Source organism: Cricetulus griseus, chromosome 4 (genome assembly GCF_003668045.3).
Source record: "Cricetulus griseus strain 17A/GY chromosome 4, alternate assembly CriGri-PICRH-1.0, whole genome shotgun sequence".
NCBI classification, from domain to species: Eukaryota; Metazoa; Chordata; class Mammalia; order Rodentia; family Cricetidae; genus Cricetulus; species Cricetulus griseus.
In genome coordinates, this window is record NC_048597.1 from 12,091,564 (window position 1) to 12,110,009 (window position 18,446).

The window sequence follows — 18,446 nt, forward strand, 5'->3', positions numbered from 1 at the left end:
AGAGAGAGAGAGACAGAGAGAGAGACAGAGAGAGAGAGAGAGAGAGAGAGAAAGAGAGAGAGTCCCTTTTAATTCAGAGACACAGTCTTTTTAAATCATCTGACAGGACAGAATTATTTTATTCAAATCTTAAAGGTAAATTATAGATGATTAGACATATTTGTCCTCTAATTAAAGAACAGTATAGTAAACTACACAACATGGTGACTTCTGTCATAGATCCTAAGTTTTACAGAGCAATAAATGGGCATTAAATACTGCTGTCTGCTGGAATCACTTGAATGTTTAAGGTACTGATGCCTGGGTTCTCCTGGAAGAAGCTGAGAATCCCTCCCCTAGTGTTGGAAGGGGTTCTGGGAGTCCTCTTTTCTCAGGAAAGGGTTTAAGCTTCTGAGAATGTTGGGTGGCCCCTTCTATCCTGCTTCTATTATATTACCAAGCAGTGGTCCAGCAGGTCCAAATGATGTTCTCTAAGTGATCCCAACTAGATGGTAATTTCCTTTCCTGCAGTAACATGCTGTTTTATATCCCTAACATTACCCAGTGCTGGGAACAATCAAGTTCTAGAACTATAGCATGCTAATAGCCTTCTACTGGGTCAGACTTCAAAGACACAAGGCACCCGGGCTCCACCTCCACCGGTGTCAGCCTGTGAGAACTTGCACTCAGTTTCCTCTTCTATCAAATGGCTGAAAATGCCAGACTCAGTCACATGAAGGAGGCAGACTAAAGCTGAATATCCCCAACAGACGTATGATGAAAATCACTTCTGTAATTGCTCTGTAAATGCCAGACATCTTCACCATGCCAACCCAGATGGAAAGGAAGTGAACATTTGCTTAGACCCTTTAGTGTACTGCTGGTAGACACTAAAGTATTAAAAATGAAGTCACGACATCCATACATTCATTTCCCCTAAATATTAAAATATTTTAATAGTACTCACATTTTCGATCATTGTGGTGGCTTTAGATGCAGGATTGCCCTTCCTGTTTGTAGAACATAAAGACCGTATTTACTATATTACTACTTCCAATCCTGAAACCCATTCTCATTCAGCAGGACTATCTATTTTATCCAGGCAGGAAGAAACACCAGCAGCCCACTTACAGACAGTATCCAGAGAAGCCATGCAACAAAGTACATACAGGTTTGTGTGAAACCCTGAGCAGCAAAATGCAGCCTAAGGCTAACATGCTAAGTTGATTTTGTGGAATACACAGACAAAAGACTTATTTTCAACCTGATATAGTCACATTAAATATTTTAAAAGTTTGATTATTATAGTCCAAAATTTCATTTGTCCATGGACAGTTTTATGTGTTTACTGGGGTTCTAGCAGAAGCTCAGTGAATTTGAAGACAATGAATTTCATGAATGGACATAAGGTGTAAGGAAATAAAAATATTCCTTCCTGGATTACAAAGACTCTTGCCTGATTCCACAGAGGCTCAAATTAAGAAGTATAAATCTCCCACACTCTATTTAAGATCACTTTTCACTCTGTTCAAAACCCTCCAATCACTCTGCATCTTAATAAAAACTTGAAATGCTCACAGTTGCCTGGGTTGGGGTGGAAGTGGGTAGTGGCTACACACCCAGGCTGCTCTGTTCTGAATTTCCCCTTTGCCAACCCTGATATCTTAGACTTTGACCTGGGATACCATGTGATTGAGACACCAGGGTTGGGGCAGGCATCTGGGAATCAGAAGTCAATAACAGGTGAGTCTTCAAAGGATTTAAGAGAAGCCACGCCAGCTGGGGAGAGGGAGGACTGTGTAAAGAGAATGGCCATGCCCATTTATAAAGGGAGGTCAGCCACAGGTCAAGTGCAACAAAACTGGGACTTTGATGATCTTGTCCATGTCTTATTCATGACTCCAACATTTTTATTAACAATTGAGATATTTTCCCCCAGGAGTTAGAGAGATGTCTCAGTGGTTAAGAGCACTTGCTTGTCTTTCAGAGAACTGGGCTCCCAGCACCTATACACTGGTTCACAACAACCATCTGTGTGTGATTCCAGCTCCTGGAGATCTGACACTCTCTTCTAGCCTCCATGGATACTGTATGCACTAGGTACACAGTCATACATTCAGGCAAAACACTCAGACACATAAACTAAAACAGAAAAAGGCTGGGCGTTGGTGGCGCATGCCTTTAATCCAAGCACTTGGGAGGCAGAGGCAGGCGGATCTCTCTGTGAGTTCGAGGCCAGCCTGGTCTCCAGAGCAAGTGCCAGGATAGGCTCCAAAGCTACACAGAGAAACCTTGTCTCGAAAAAACAAACAAACAAAAAAAGATGTTCCCCAAACTCCAAATTCATATACCTTCTGTTACTGATTATGACTACTTAATAGTCGAATGAGCTTATGAGACACTGAAAATTCAAGCACTCTGGACCTCCCCTTCCCAAGGTGTTGCTCCTAAGACCACCTCCTGCACTCTTCCACATTCAATAAGTAGAGGAAATGTTCTTGTAACTGTGAATTCACCTCCCATTTTACTTTTTCCCTAACAGCCTGAATCTGGATCAATTCATTGCTGAAAATATATCCACTATGCTATAAACCTTTAAGCACTCCAACACCTGTAAGCTATGTTGTGTCTTGTCTTGGTTACTGTTCTTTTTCTGATTGGTCTACTTATTCTCACTTTTTTTCCCTTAAAGTTTATTTCTAACAGAGAAACCAAGATAAACATTAAAGAATTACAAATTTTAAAAATGCTTGCAGCCCTTCATAGACTTCCTATATTACTTAGACCCAAAGCCAAATGCCTCAAAATCCTCAAACTGCTTGGCAACATCTCTGTATAGTCTGTCCCCCAATGCTTTTGTGTGCTCATTGCCTCTCTGATGTGGGAAAATGTTCTTGTTCACTGTAAAACTTTGTCACTCATATCGGTTTAATAAAATGCTGATTGGCCAGTAGCCAGGGAGGAAGTATAGGCGGTGACACCAAACTAGGAGTATTATGGGAAGAGGAAAGGCAGAGGAGCAGTCACCAGCCAGACGCAGAGGAAGCAAGATGAGAATGCCTTACTGTGAAAAGGTACCAAGCCGTGTGGCTAAACGTAAGAATTATGGATTAATTTAAGTGGTAAGAGATTGTTAGTTATAAGCCTGAGCAATAGGCCAAACAGTTTATAATTAATATAAGCCTCTATGTGTTTATTCGGGACTAGGCAGGACAGAAACTTCTCTCTACGCTCTTTCCCATGCTGCTGGAGGCACAATGCTCATCTTTATCCTCTGATACCGGGCTGTCCCGACCTTGGGCTCTTTGATGTTTTCTCCCCCTTCTACAGGAGCATCCTTGGGAAATCTGCTTGGCCTGCTTCCTTCCTCGGTCGTTACCAGACACCATCTGTGTCCCTGCTCGACCTTCTATTCAAATGGTAGTCTCCACTCCCATTCTTTGTATCTCAAAAATTTTTTTTACCTGTTTTTTCTTCCATAGTTCTTGTCACTCTCTGAAACGCTGTAGAGTACACAGGGTTAGTTCTTTTCCGATACTGGAATATAAGCTCCATATTGATACTTATTTTGATACATGATTTCCAATATAGATTTTGTGGGTGTTTTGGCCTTTAAAAAAAACCTGATACAGGGGCTGGAGAGATGGCTCAGGTTAGAAGTACTGGCTGCTGTTCCAAGAGGTACTGAGTTGAATTCCCAGCAACCACGTGGTGGCTCACAACCATCCATAATGAGATCTGGTGCCCTCTTCTGGTGTGTGTATACATAATAAATAAATCTTTTAAAAAACAATGAAACTGCCACATAATGGCAGTGCCTAGAGCAGTGTTGGGTATAAAACTGATTAAATTTCAGTTAAGCGTAAAAATTACTAAGTGAAAGCTTATTTGAAAATTTGCAGTTTAGTGAAACATAGAAATAGTGTTTTTAATGTTGGACTATGGAAATGTCTATAAAATTAGAGACCATGTTTCTTCTCTTGTTATTTACAAGCAGGCACAAGGACAGAGGTAGTATGTATTTCTTGATGAAGGCAATTAACTTCTAACAGGATTGATTACTCTATACAAATAAACTACTTTTGACATTAAACAGATGGTTAAAAATAAAGATAGGAAGAAAATATATTATGAAAGGATACTTACTGGAAGGAAGTTTCTTCTACAAAAGAACAATTACATATCATTAGTGCAAGAACTAATATGCAGATCTATCTACAATGGCTTTAGCTTGCCTCTCTTTGAGTCTCACCTGTAACATATCTACCTTCTAAATGAAAAGTTTCCTAGAAAAGGTCATACATACAACAAATGTTTGGGGCTTTGAGAGGTTGGGGTAAAATCAAGGATACTTTGGAGTTGTTTATATAATCAAGAAGAAAACAAAATTTCAAAAACTTGTTATTAAAATTTAAATTATAATAATCATCTCATTGGCTTATTAATTAAAATGATAGGATTCTTTTGGTGTAGGGCTAGCATTTCCTTGAAATGTGATTCCCAAGATAGTGTTACTGTTATTAAGTAATTTCAAGTTTGCTTCTGTAAAAATTCGCTTATAAATCCCAGAAAATGAGGTAGGAACTGGGCCTGGTGGTACAAACCTGTAATCCCAGATACTTTGGAGACTAAGGCAGGGTGATCACAAGTTCAAAGCTATTCTGGGCAACTTCGTGAGACCCGTCTCAAAATAAAAAAGCAAAAGGAAAGCTGGCCATGTTGCTTTCCTTGTAATGGAACACTGCAATGGAGCAGTGTTCTGGCATGTACAAAGTCCTAGGTTCATTTTCTGGTACCAGGAAAAAAAAAAGCAGAAGGAAAAGAAAAATATAAACTGGATTTGGCCAGAGGTTTATAGTTTGCTGATGCTGATCTCAAACACAAGTTACCTTGGACAGATTTTCCTGCCATAAGAAAATGGAATAATCTTAGTTTAATGAACTCATCCCCATCTCAACTCTCAGTATTTTAAGAAAGGTACCTTTACTGACACCTCATTTAAAAATCATCAGGATTTTTTTCTAAGTAGGTAAAAGTGACAAGAATTTTGAGTGATGACTTAATTCTACTTTCACTGTTGACCAGCAGGGGGACACAGCTAGATTCTATTTATAAAATAGGCTAGGCTAAGCTAGACTGAACTCTCATTCACACAGAAGTTCACTTTTTTTTTCTTGACTCAGGGTGGTATTCTGTAGACCAAGTTGGCCTTGAATTTACAATCTTACTGCCTCAGCCTTGTGAGTGTTGCAATTACTCGTGAGAGCTCCTTGCCCAGCAGTAGCTAAGCATAAGGAATTAAATTACCTTGAATCAGTTTCATGGAAACATTTGCATTCTGATGCAAAATATTTACTTATGTTGTCAGTAACTCCTTTTGCTTTTGTTTTATTTTTGTTTTTTGTTTTTTTTTTTGTTTTTTGGTACTTTTTTTTTCCAAGACAGGGTTTTTCTGTAGCTGTGGAGCCAGTCTCGGAACTCGCTCTGTAGACCAGGCTGGCCTCAAACTCTCAGAGATCTGTCTGCCTCTGCTTCCTGAGTGCTGGGATTGAAGACGTGTATACCACCACTGCCCATCGTGATTTTGTTTTACTTTGATATGAATAATCTTCAACCTAAATTTTAAAGCTAATACCAATTATTAAGCAATGGATCTAAAATTCATTCACATCATAATTTATTATTTCATTTAAAAATTCAACTTCATACCCTTTTGTCAATGCAGCAAGTGGAAGCTCTTGCACTTTCATAAATTTAAACACAGGGAGAGAAGGAATATATCAAAATAATAAAATATGTTTAAATCTCAGAAGTGTATAAACAAATAGCCACATAGTCAAATGTATTTTGAAGTTACAAGAGATCTAACCATGAAGAACTAAAAAACCTTGTCTGGAAGTATCTCTAATTCAGCAGGGTCTATGTGTGCTCGTTGGTTTTGTTTTGTATTTTTTTTTAATAGGATCTCGCTGTACAGCCCAGCCTCACACTTAACTAGTCTAACCACTCCACCCTATCCCCAGTACTGTGATCCCAAGCATACACTACCATGCCCAACTAGGTTTCTAGTTTTGGTTGGCAATTTTCTTTATAGTTGTACTAATTTAGACATTCAACATTCCACTGTTCTATACTGAACCATTTTACTGGTGGTTGTAAAATTAGAAATCAATGTCTATCCTGAAAGACATAATTACAACTTAAAATATAAGGATCTCACACATTAATACACTATAAACATTTGTCTACAGTGAATGTCTTTGTGTTATTCTATTCCAAGGATGCTTTTCACACATTCCAGGGAATTGCCTAAAATTTTTCAAAAGGGAAGCATTCTCCACCTCACCCCACCCCTGCTCTCATTGCCACAGTGTATCACAACCCCTTATGCATGTTATTGTGGAAGTTGTCTATAGCAGAGTAGCAGTAAAAATACTCTCCAGAGTAGGTACAACTTCACAGGAGAAACAGTACACCTTAAAAAGAAATCTCTGTATTCACAGGAAGTCACGTATCTAGAAGGGTGAATTCAACTTACTTGAAAAGTAGCCTTTTCTCTGAGCATAGCATATACTAAGGCCACATACAGAAATCACGAAAGCCACAACCACTACAGCTGCTATGATGCCACTTATGTTGAGAACATCTGGAATGTGAAATAATGCATGTGTGAGTTCATTTAAAATAGATGGACAGATGCGATCATTAAACATTAAACAGAGTCATAAAAGCGCCCCATGGTAGCAATGCTAGGGATACCCTGTGCTTTCCAAACCTATTTAACCAAGTTAGTTTCAAGACGTGGCTCAAAATTGGTTGAAAATAGAGAACCAAGCTTTGCCAAAATCTTAAACGTTAGGACTGGCAAGGAAGCACAGTGGGTGGAGGCACTTGCCATCTATCCTGAACACCTGAGTTCAATCCCTGAAACCCTTCTCTGACATCCACACATGCCCTGGGTTTGATCCCTATGGGTGGCAGTGGGGTGATGGTTTTGCACTGAAACTCATATTTCCTAGGAAAGATCCATAAGCTGTCATTCTTTTGGGTTCTAAAAGTCATTTTGTGAAATATAACATACTGTAGCTACAGTCTGAACACTAGATGCATAACTATTCCATGTGTCTTTTGGAAACCTTACACTGCAATTAGTATAAGCTTAGTGTTTCAGGGTATTGACACGCCATCATCAGTGACATAATAGCCCATATGGCTAACACAAATACAGCACATAAGCACTGTTGTATCGTTTTAGTGTATCTGCCACTGTGGAGAATGAAATGTTAGCAAGCTCAAGGCAGCAGTTTACGTGGGCCACTGGCAACACAAACAACAGCACACTTGGCCATGATTTGAAAGACAGATTCCCTAGAAAGGTCCATTTTAAAATATTTATTTGAAAAATTAAAATGTTACATATAAGCTATATTGTCTTGCCTTGATAGACGATAGAGTGAAAACAATACTGCTCTTTTATATCAAGCCTGTTTTATGTTTCTTCCAACTTGCCTTTCAAATCACTCAACCCCTTCCATCCCTTGCTCCTTTAACCATCAAGTATTCGCCACTCTACCCAGACACCAGTACTTTTCAATAGTCCATGCTCACCACACTCGACCCAGACAGCAGTACTTCTCAACAGTTCATGCTTACCTACTTGCATCCGTTTCCCAGGACACCTGCGGGATCCGACAGAATTACGGGCTTCGCAGTAATATTCTCCACTGTCCATCTTGGAAATCATGTTAAATTGCTATTTGTACAAGGAAAAATAAGTAGACCTTTAAACTGTAAATCTGTGTGTAGACTGCTAAAATAATTAATGTCATTGCATTTGGTCATCCAGTGGATCTGTCCTTTGTAATGACTCAGAACTTTGTTTTTCTAGTGAATATCAGGTATGTATGTAGCAGGATCTTCCAGGACTTTGAGAAGTAAATAATAGCTAGGCTTGTTTAATTTGATAGAAAATGACAAATACATCCGAGGAAATCTGTTTCTCTCTTCCTGCATGTTGCCCAGGCTGGGTGCAAACTCCTGATCCTCCCTCTTTAGCCTTCAAGTAGTCAGCATTACAGGGACATGCCACCTCAGTGTCTCTAATTTCTGGGAAGTTTCATCCATAAAGGAAGGCCTCCCTAGTGAAAGGGCTAGTGCGCTATTGTGGAATAGTATTTTAAGGTGTATTACTTTTGTTTATGCTGTGGAACATTTGTTTAATGATATAGAGATGTGTTATTTTTGTTTATGCTGCATTTGTTTAACTCTGTGAAGCTGTGATTCTTTGCCTATCTAAAACACCCAATGGTCTAATAAAGAGCTAACTGGCCAATAGCGAGGCAGAAAACAGGATAGGCAGGGCTGGCAGGCAGAGAGAATAAACAGCAAGAAACATCTGGGAATGGGGGTAGAAAGAACCAAGAACAAGAAGAGGAGGATGCAACGGGCCAGCCACCCAGCCAGCCAGCCTCGATTAAGAGCAAAAGTAAGATATACAGGAGGAAGAAAAGGAAAAAGCCCAGAGGTAAAAGGTAGACAGGTTAATTTAAGAAAAGCTGGCTAGAAACAAGGCAAGCTAAAGCTGGTGTTCATATCTAAGAATAAGCCTCTGTATATTTATTTGGGAGCTGAGTGGCAGGCCTTCTAAAACAGTAAAAGAGCCAAAAGAGTAGAGAGCAGTACACAACGAACTACAGTACACTTTCTCAGTGACAGGAAGTCCACTAAACATAAGCACTTTCTCCAAAGAGCCAGAGCCATGGTCAGGAAGTAGCTCCAAGGCCCAAGAAATCTCAACTGATGTCTATAGGACTGTAAATTATAGCAATTCCAGAATATTTGGAAATTCTGAGGAGATAAGAGTTCAGCCCTTATTACTTCTCCCTGCCAAGTGATGAGATGTAAGAATTTGATATAAAAGGTGTTATCATCTTAAGGTGCCCTTACCAGATGCCCCCAGTGCTGAGGTTCTCTGAGGGGAGCGGATCCTAGCATTTCAGACTTGCCTCAGGACTTTTATCACCCACTCAGAAAAAATAAATCTGAAGAGTAAATATAGCAGAGTGTGACGGCAGCTTCTGTGCCCAATTTCACAGTGTAAGATCACTCGGACCTGCTGACTGCTCCTGATGACTGTGGAAAATGCTGGAGCATGGCCTTATTCTGTGGCAGCACCCTCTCCTGCTTGTCATTGGCTACAGAATTGTGTGCTTTCCCGAGCATTAGAAGAGCTGGATTTTACATGACGCTGCACTAGTAGAAGGAATAAAAGGAAACAATACACCTTTGTTTCAGAATTCCTAAGACTATTTTTAGTGTTACCTGTAAGAGTGTTTTACATAATCGTTGTGGTAGTGATTTTGCACGGCTGCAAACAAAACATGTATAACCCAATGTATTATGATCTTGATTGGCAACAAAAGGCTTCAAATTCAACAACGTGATTTCTTTTTTTCTCCCACCTCTACTCTGAAAAGTCACAGATGAAAAAGTAGAAAGACTTTATAAAAACGTCATTAAGCCCTCTCAGTTATTTCTAGGAAAGGAGGAAACAATCGGAAAATCTGAATTAAGTTTATGATAATAGACATGTAAGCCAGAGACTGGAGCCACGGGAATGTTTAATGATGCCGACACCTGATGTGGCTTTCCTGTTTTCCAATGGACACCGTTTCCATGTTAGCACTGAGGTCCAGGTGTTCCCAGCTTAGTTTTTCGTGCATTTCCTCAGTGGTATAAATTGCGACTGGGGTTAGCAATTTTCAAGGCCAGAGGGGTAGCTATGGAATCCTGCCTGATCCATCATGAACAAGGCTTGGCCTGCCTGAATCTCCTGCTCATGCCTGATATGCTTTGCTCCCTGGTTCCCTGTACCGATTGCCCAATTCCCATGGGAGTCTGTTCCATCATTATTAGCACGTGTATAATATCCTTTGTACTGCTACCACCTCACCTCCCACTTAGCAACTGATGACACTGATCTTCTGTTCTCTATAGTTTTAAGTTCTAATAGCATTTCATCACAATGACAGTAGTTTAGTACCTGCAATGACCTTACCAGAATTCCAGATTTGGTATTCATTGTGTATGAGCTGTTGTGTTTGCCAAGCTTTTGACTCCCCAGTAAACTGGTGCCATCTTTAAACCATGTGTATTCAGGATCTGGGTTTCCTTCTTTATCTTGACACCGTAGCTCGACAACACTGCCACTCAGAACAGAAGTGGGTATTTCACATGAGGGAACCGCAGGAGCCACTGGACAATAGAGAAAGTGGGTCTCAGGGACTTGAAGTAAAGCAGAATTTAGTAGGTAACGATTAATAACCTCCTGGAGAACTCAGGACTGACAACGGTAGGCAGAATTCCAAGACAGCCCCATAATATCCCCATCCTCAGGGTATATACATGGTCTCTTAGATATCCAAAAGGTGAAAGTACTGTGAAGAAGTCTGGCAAATATAATTAAGATTCCAAATCACGGGGTGGGGTGCATGCCTTTGATTCCAGCACTCTGGGGGCAGAGGCAGGTGGACCTCTGTGAGTTTGAGACCAGCCTGGTCTACAAAGTGAGTTCTAAGACAGCCAGATCTACATAAAGAAACTGTCTCGAAAACCAAACCAAAACAAAACAAAAGATTCCAAATCTATTGTTTGTAATATAGAAAGGTGGATTTGGCCACACAACATGAACCTTTAAAAGATTTACTTATTTATATTGAATACATGTGAATGTTTTGCTTGTATGTATGTATGTATGTATGTATGTATGTATGTATGTATGCATGCATGCATGCATGCATGTATGTATGTTTGTATGTATGTATGTGCACCAAGTGCATGCAATGCCCATGGAGACCAGAAGAGGGTAACAGATCTTCAGGACCTGGAGTAACAGGTTTGTCATTCCCCATGTGGATGCTGGAAAATGAACCTGGGTCATCTGCAGAGCAGCAGGTTCTCTTAACCACTGGTGGTCCATCTCTCCAGTCCCCAGCATGGGCCTTTTAAATGCAGGGTTTAATCTGGTTGATTACTGAGGAAAACGCTAGCAGTTAACAATGTAAGAATTTGTTGTCCTGGAGATAAAAAAGGTGACATGGCACAGAACTGGGCTCTAGATGATAGGTAGCATTGTATGAGATCTCAGTCCTACTCATAAGGAAATAAAACTCTGCCATCACCAACAATGAGCTTGGAAACAGTTTTTCCCCAGAGCCTAGAGAAAGGAATTCAGCCCGTGTAAAACTTTCATTCCTGCCATGTGGAACACTGAGTAGTGGGTTGCATCCATAGAACAAGAAGTTGAAAAAGGATTGTTCTCTTAAGCTAATGTATGATAATTCACTATGCAGCAGTAGAAAATGCTTATACCGACCGAATCTGCTGCAAGGTTTTCTGAATTACATTTTCTTTATACCAGCTTGTCACTATATTTTATACATGGCCTTAGCCAAAAATTTGATAGACAATAGTACTTCAAAAAGATTCTGGACAACATTTTTTAAAAAGAGAAGAAGTTATATGTCTTGGTTTCTTATGCTGACATCATAGTAAAGATGGTTCTGCCTACTGCTGTTATGAACTGTTACATCTACTAGGCATTCTTTTTTTTTGGTTTTTTGAGACAGGGGTTCTCTGTGGCTTTGGAGGCTGTCCTGGGACTCACTCTGTAGACTAGGCTGGCCTATAAATCACAGAGATCCGCCTGCCTCTGCCTCCCGAGTGCTGGGATTAAAGGCTTGCGCCACCAACGCCCAGCCTACAGTCATTCTTACGCTGATTAATCATATTAGCCGTGGATTAACCTCATCTGGATGCAAATCTTGGTTAGGACATGTTCTCATTGTGTGGCACTGGGAAAAGAATTTGACTTCCATTTCCTCATTTGTAAAAATTAATTTTGTAAATGAAGATTAAGTAAAATACTATGTGAAAGCACTTAACATCTGCTAGCTACCAAATAAATACTAATTCTTTTGAACCAAATACTTTCTGATTTTTCTGCTGGTCTACAATTGTTTCTCGTGTTGATTTTCCATCAACTTAAGGGATACCATCTAGGATGCTGAAAAACAAACACAGAACAGAATCTTGGGGAAAATGTTCATGGGACATGAAGTGGCATTAGGAACCACTTCAGTCTCAAACAAAGATTCGTGGAACTGAATTAGTGATTTCATCAGGCAGTGAGCCGACAGGAATAGCCGGGGTCTTGCTGAGAAGGATCTTGTAGAGTATGGCAGTCCTGGTTGGGGCTCTGGGTTAGTGTCTCACCCCCGGGGCTGGGGTGAGGATGGGACAGCTGACAGCAGTTACCCATGTGCGTGCACCTTACCCAAGACTTCTAGCATGACCGTGTCTTCCTGCAGGTTTTGGCCTTGTTCAGATGGAGCACTGACTTCACAACGATACTTCCCAGCATCATTTCTTGTGACATTTTTGATTCGTATGTTGAAATCTATCATCTCAGCCCGATCTTTAAAGTCACCTTTTTTGAGTGGGGGGAGAAAGAAAACAATGTTAGAAACAATACAAAAAACTTCCTGTATAGCGTGTGCCTCAAGTTACTCCCTTCAAAACTAAAGCATTTGTTTTCCTGGTAAAAACTTCAATGTAAGCTGGGCGTTGGTGGTGCACGCCTTTAATCCCAGCACTTGGGAGGCAGAGGCAGGCGGATATCTGTGAGTTCGAGGCCAGCCTGGTCTCCAGAGCGAGTGCCAGGATAGGCTCCAAAGCTCACAGAGAAACCCTGTCTCGGGAAAAACAAACAAACAAACAAACAAACAAAAACAACAAAAAAACTTCAATGTAAGCTTTGAGCTTGTGCATATTATGTGTTTCAGAGGACATTTCTAGACTATTAAAGACTGTTTACTGCCACCCCCTCTCTTTCTCTCTCTCACCTAGGTCTCACTATATAGCCTTGTCTGGCCTGGAACTCTCTAAGTAGACCAGGATGGTCTTGAACTCACAGAGATCTATCTACCTCTGCTCCCTGAGAGCAGGAATTAAAGGTGCGCACCACTTCATCTGGCACCATGTTTCATTTTAAAGAACTCAACCAAATGCCTGCCTTGCCACCTGACTAGTATCTATTTCTGCTTTCAAAAACGAAGAGTTTAATTTAGCTAGTCAGAACACTAACTTTATATATGGTCATTCAAATCATACCAGAGAAGAAAGTAGATGGCAAGGATCTTAAAAACATTACTAGATTTCCGGAATAACAAGCAGTGAATTAAAGTGGGCTTTTGTAAGCTAGTTAGGTGGCCTAGTGAGTAATGGAACTTGCCACAGAGTGAAATCATTTGAGTTTCATCCCAGAGTTCCAGGTGATGGAAGGAGAGACAACTCCTGCTCATTGTCTTCTGACTTCCACATGGTATGCATTCCCCTATATTAGTACATATAATAAAATAAAAATGGGGTTCTGTAATATGCAAGTGCATGAAATGGCAATTTTGATGATCCCTCATGGAAGGCCTTACTCTCCCTGGGGAGTGGATGGGGGGGGATCGGTCCGGGGCATGGGAGGATGGGAGGGAGAGGGAATTGGGACTGATATGTAAAATAAGATTTTTTCTAATTTAACTAATAAAAATTTATATAAAAGAGAAATTTAATGGGAAAATACCTGTTCTATTAGCCATTGAGATTTATGTCCTAACTTATTGGAGTAGAATCAGATGGAATACTTTATGTATTTGATTTTTGATATAGGATTTCACCACATAGCTTTGAGTGTTCCAGGACTCATTTTGTAGATCGGACTGGCCTTAAACTCACAGAGATCTCCCTGCCTCTGCCTCTAGAATGGGAAGATTAAAGGCATGCACCACCATGTCTGGCCCAATTTTAGATCAATCTTTTTCTCCTCTCTAACCGTTTTATTTACCAGGCCAGGAAAATAATTATGTTTGGTGGATTTTACTTCCTTTTGCTCTGTCTGGTTTTGTAACTGTTGTATTTTAGGTCTCAGACACTGTTCACTTCATCTCACACTTAGAGAAACACGTTTTCAGTAATCAGTCCTGTCCTGTTCCCATTTGTAAAGAATATGGGTTATACATGGTGTCTTCTCTCTCTGACCTCCTCAAGTCTAGTTTCCTACCTTGAAGGGCCTGTTGATAGTAGACCAAGGAGACACCCCGCCCCAGTTTCTTCCACTCCAATCTGGAGGAAGCAGTCTTCTTTGGGGTTTTACAAGCTAAAATAGCCTCTAGAAACGAGGGAAAATACATTTTTTATGAGCTTATACATTAACTTAAAAAACTTTAAAACATCTTTAAATTACTTTAATTTTTTTTTTTTTTTGCATTTCCATCCATCCATCCATCCATCTCCACACACTCACATACCAAGACTTAAATACATCGTCACCTCAATAGGTACCATGTTGGCTACACCCAAAGATGAATTGGGAACATAACTGCTCTTGTCTGTAATAATTATGTGACAGAATCCTAGCTCTGGAATCTGAGTTTCCATCACTGAAATGGGATAGTGGCTCACACAGTTGTGAGTCTTCAAAAGCAGCAACGTATCAAAACAGACAGGCCTTAACATTGTTAGCACTTAGCAAACGGCTGCTGCGACTATTTATTTACTTGTTAGTCTCCATATCTGAGGAGCCTAAAGTTTGATGGAAGATGCAGGTAAGATAAAGTCATTTCAGGCAAAGATGTCGTGTATCAAGAGGGAGGTCAAGCAGGAGTACTTGACTTTTGCACCTATGAAAGACACTTAGCCCACCCCGGGCATGCTGGGAAAACGCACAGAAGTTCCTCACAGGCTACATTCCCATTCAGCCACACTAGTTAGCTATAGAAGCCAGGTGGTGGTGGTTCACATCTTTAATCCCAGGACTCAGGATTAAAAGGTAGATGGATCTCTGAGTCCAAGACCTCCCTGGGCTACTGCAGAGTGAATAAGAGCTCATGCCTTGATCCTAGAGGTATAAAAGGTAAAGGTATTCTATCTGAGAGTGAGTCTCTAGCCATGTTGAGGAGAGCATAGCAGTCTGAGTGAATCTGAGGAGCGGTGAAATCGGGAGCAATCTGAGGATCACCCCTTTGGTCTGAGCTGAGGTAGAGGTAAGAGCTACTGGCTGGCTGCTTTGCTTTTCTGACCTCCAGCTGGAAGCTTGAACCCCAATATCAGCTCTGGGCCATTTATTTATCATGCTACACAGTTCCCTTGTGACTCACGCAATGAAGACATTAATAAACACCCAATATAGCCTTATATAAATTATAGGTTCTGCCAGGCATTGGTGGCGCACACCTTTAATCCCATCACTCTGGAGGCAGAGGCAGACGGATTCCGTGAGTTCAAGGCCAGCCTGGTCTACAGAGTAAGTTCCAGGACAGGCTCCAAAATAATACAGAGAAACCCTGTCTTGAAAAAAAAAATAAAAATAAATAAATTGTAGGTTTCTGCTGCAAAATGACTGCCTTTAACTTTGCCTCAATATGGAAAAACTATTAAAAGATGAATCTTCACATTAATTTTACTTCAGTGTAGCAAAGATCAATTTTATGATAGTAAATTTACCATAGTTGCATCATTAAAGAATTCCTGGAACCTCCGATGTTGTCCCCTCTTTTGACTGTCCAGAAAAAATGACTAGGGGAGAGTCCCCCAACACTATTCTCAATATTACTCCAAGCTGCCAAGCAGAAGTGCCATCTACAAATAGTTTAAAAGTATGTTTCAACTAGGCTCCTTGGTGTGCCGACTTCATATTTCTGAATATGTTTAACCATAAGCATGTGGTTTGATCTAAAAAAAAAAAAAAGGACAGGATCTTTTGCTGAATAAAAAATTAAGTTAAAATATTTTCCATATGTCTGATTATGATGTTTAAGAACATTAATGTCATTTTTTAAAAGTCCATATTTCATATGCATAATCATGGACTAAAAACGTCTGTAGGTCTATGTGTGAAAACTGTAACCCAGCGGTGACAGAATAAGGGCTTGTTGCTGTTATACGTAGCCTGTACTGTGTTTCTAAATTTTAACTGTGCTTCTGTTGATAGGAATAAAACGAAAGGAAATAGAAAATCGGCTAGAGAAAAGAAAGGCAAGGGGGCAAAAAAAAAAAAAAAGACCCTACACTGTCTTAAGAATGCTTACAGCTTTCATTTCACACCACGCCGAGTGATCCTTTTCAGAGGTGTTTACAACTATGCTACAAAGACAAATGCGTGCTAAGGGACCTGTCTGAGGAAACAGTTCTGTTCTGTTGATTAAGGAGAAAGGGTGGCAACTTCCGGAGTCTTGAGCTTTAGATAGGTTTCCTTCCCGTATTTTGTTGAGTTTTCCAACAACTATGCACACACCCACACCCGTTTTCACTGTTTCTCTGTGTCTCACTCCTACACCTTAAGAGATAATTTTAGACCGCACCACACAATTCCATGTATTTAACGAAACAGGCACACAAATGCATCCCTCTTGGCCAGTTCCTCCCTCACTGTCCTGTGGGGAAAACCTGAGGAAATTCAATGTAACCAATGACTTCCCCTGCCCCAGTGATGTGACTTTAGTCTCCTTCTTACTGAACATATGGAATGTGAAGAAGTAATCTATCCCATTTTCCAAAATCTGTTCAGTAATACTGTGGGGGCCAGCATTGTTCTTGGGCTGTAATCAGCAAGCAGAGCAAGGATCCTTTGGCTTTGGGGATCTGACAGTCTAGCAGGGAAAGTCAGGCCGACAAGCAGCAAGTACCCCAGGAGGTGGGAGCTGGGAGATGGGGGACAGTGACGCAGCAGAGGAGATGGAGGGGCGCTGGGACAAGGACACAGTGTACAACACAAAGCTGGCCTCTTTCAGAAGGTGACATCTGATCAAAGATTGAGAAGACAGGGAACTTCGTTCTAAGATTCTTTGAGAAAGTGTCCTGCACAGGGAAGTGAAGACCAAGAGCCCCAAGGCTGTGGTTCTCAACTATCCTAATGTTGCCGCCCTTTAATGCAGTTCCTAATGTCGTGGTGAGCCCCCCCCCAACATAAAATTATTTTCGTGGCTACTTCACAACTGCAATTTTGCTACTGTTATGAATCTAATGTAACTATCCGTGTTTCTACATGGTCTTAGGTGACCCTGTGAAAGTGTTGTTCCATCCCACCAGGAGGTACAGGTTGAGAACCACTGCCCTAAGGCATCAACACCTTGATCTGGAGCTGTCATCCTCTAGAACTCTCAGAGAACAAGGCTATTGCGTTAGAGTCGGTAGTATTTTAATAAGACAGGCCCAGGGTACATACACAGACAGTGAAAGTCCTAGAATGATGGGGCTAGTATTTCAGGATAAAGAACCTAGATGTTAACTCTCCCCTCTCTCCAGTCAAAATTCAAAACTCACAGCTGGCATAATTTTCCCTATCTGGCTTCTGGGTTATGGTGACATGATAGTTCACAGAACAGGCCATCAGGTTAGACCTTTGTCACATATTAGGCCTGAGATCATGGAAATATCATATTCACATCAGTGAAATAATAAAATCATTCTTGTCAAAATTATATATATATATATATATATATAAAATATCATATATATGTTTGATGCACATTATAACTTACATATAGCAAGTGCTCCTTAAATGGTCTGTTATTTTCATCCATGAAGAAATTCTCTGTAGTTGTGACTGTAAGCTCACCACCACGTTAGAAATCCATACATGTTATCACCACAAGCCCACATTTACATTGCCCAAATCTGAACTCAAACGCTACTTCTGTTTTAGATAGTAAAACAAATGGTATTGATGCAAATCATATTTCTTCACACAAGACACATTAATACTCAACAGGTGCCAGCCTTTTCTATTAAGGTGGATTGTGTTGTCAGAACATCTGTTTAATCTCGATTGGGAAAAAAAAAGACCATTGTTGAAGAAAATAGTTGCTATTAAACTCTGATTAATAGCTTTCAGTTTTGGAGCCCTCACAGAGCAGCTCATATGATGTACAAGCCTGCCAGAGCTGCCCTGATTTCCAGCTTAATCTGCTTTTGGCAGCACCAGGGGAAGTGAGGCCGACCAGCAGCAGCTCTGAGAATCAGGGATTAATTCACAACTTTTTGACATTAGAGAAATACGAGAGAAAAAAATAACCTGAATGAAATACATTTCATGTATACAAATCACAAAATGAATGCCACAGACTTTCAGTTCCTGCAAAAACAAAACAAAAACAAAACCAAAACCCCAAACCAACAATAGCAACAAAACAAAAATGTGGAAGAAACTACAAACCGATTTTTGCTTAATGGAGAGCCAAAGGCGAATAGGCGAGGCCCAGATAAACTAGAATTAAAGTGCACTTCAGTTAAAAGCAAGTGAAGAAGAAAACGGTAGCCTGTAGTCTGGAGTCAGACTGACTCTGCGTGTGTGCGCACTGCATTAAACCCGGCACCTTGTACACGGGCAAGCACCGGCTTTGCCAGGAAGTAATTTCTCA

At 40.5% G+C, this 18,446-nt stretch overlaps 1 protein-coding gene across 1 annotated transcript in view; it reads right to left on the reverse strand.

Annotated features, from left to right (window-relative positions):
- Jam2 (junctional adhesion molecule 2) overlaps window positions 1–18,446 on the reverse strand; it is a 44,474-nt gene that overhangs the window by 751 nt on the left and 25,277 nt on the right. The window contains 7 exon segments of the mRNA XM_035443516.1: window positions 947–989; window positions 4,126–4,141; window positions 6,518–6,625; window positions 7,633–7,732; window positions 10,037–10,233; window positions 12,314–12,466; window positions 14,090–14,195. Coding sequence (XP_035299407.1) covers window positions 947–989; window positions 4,126–4,141; window positions 6,518–6,625; window positions 7,633–7,732; window positions 10,037–10,233; window positions 12,314–12,466; window positions 14,090–14,195 — 723 coding nt within the window.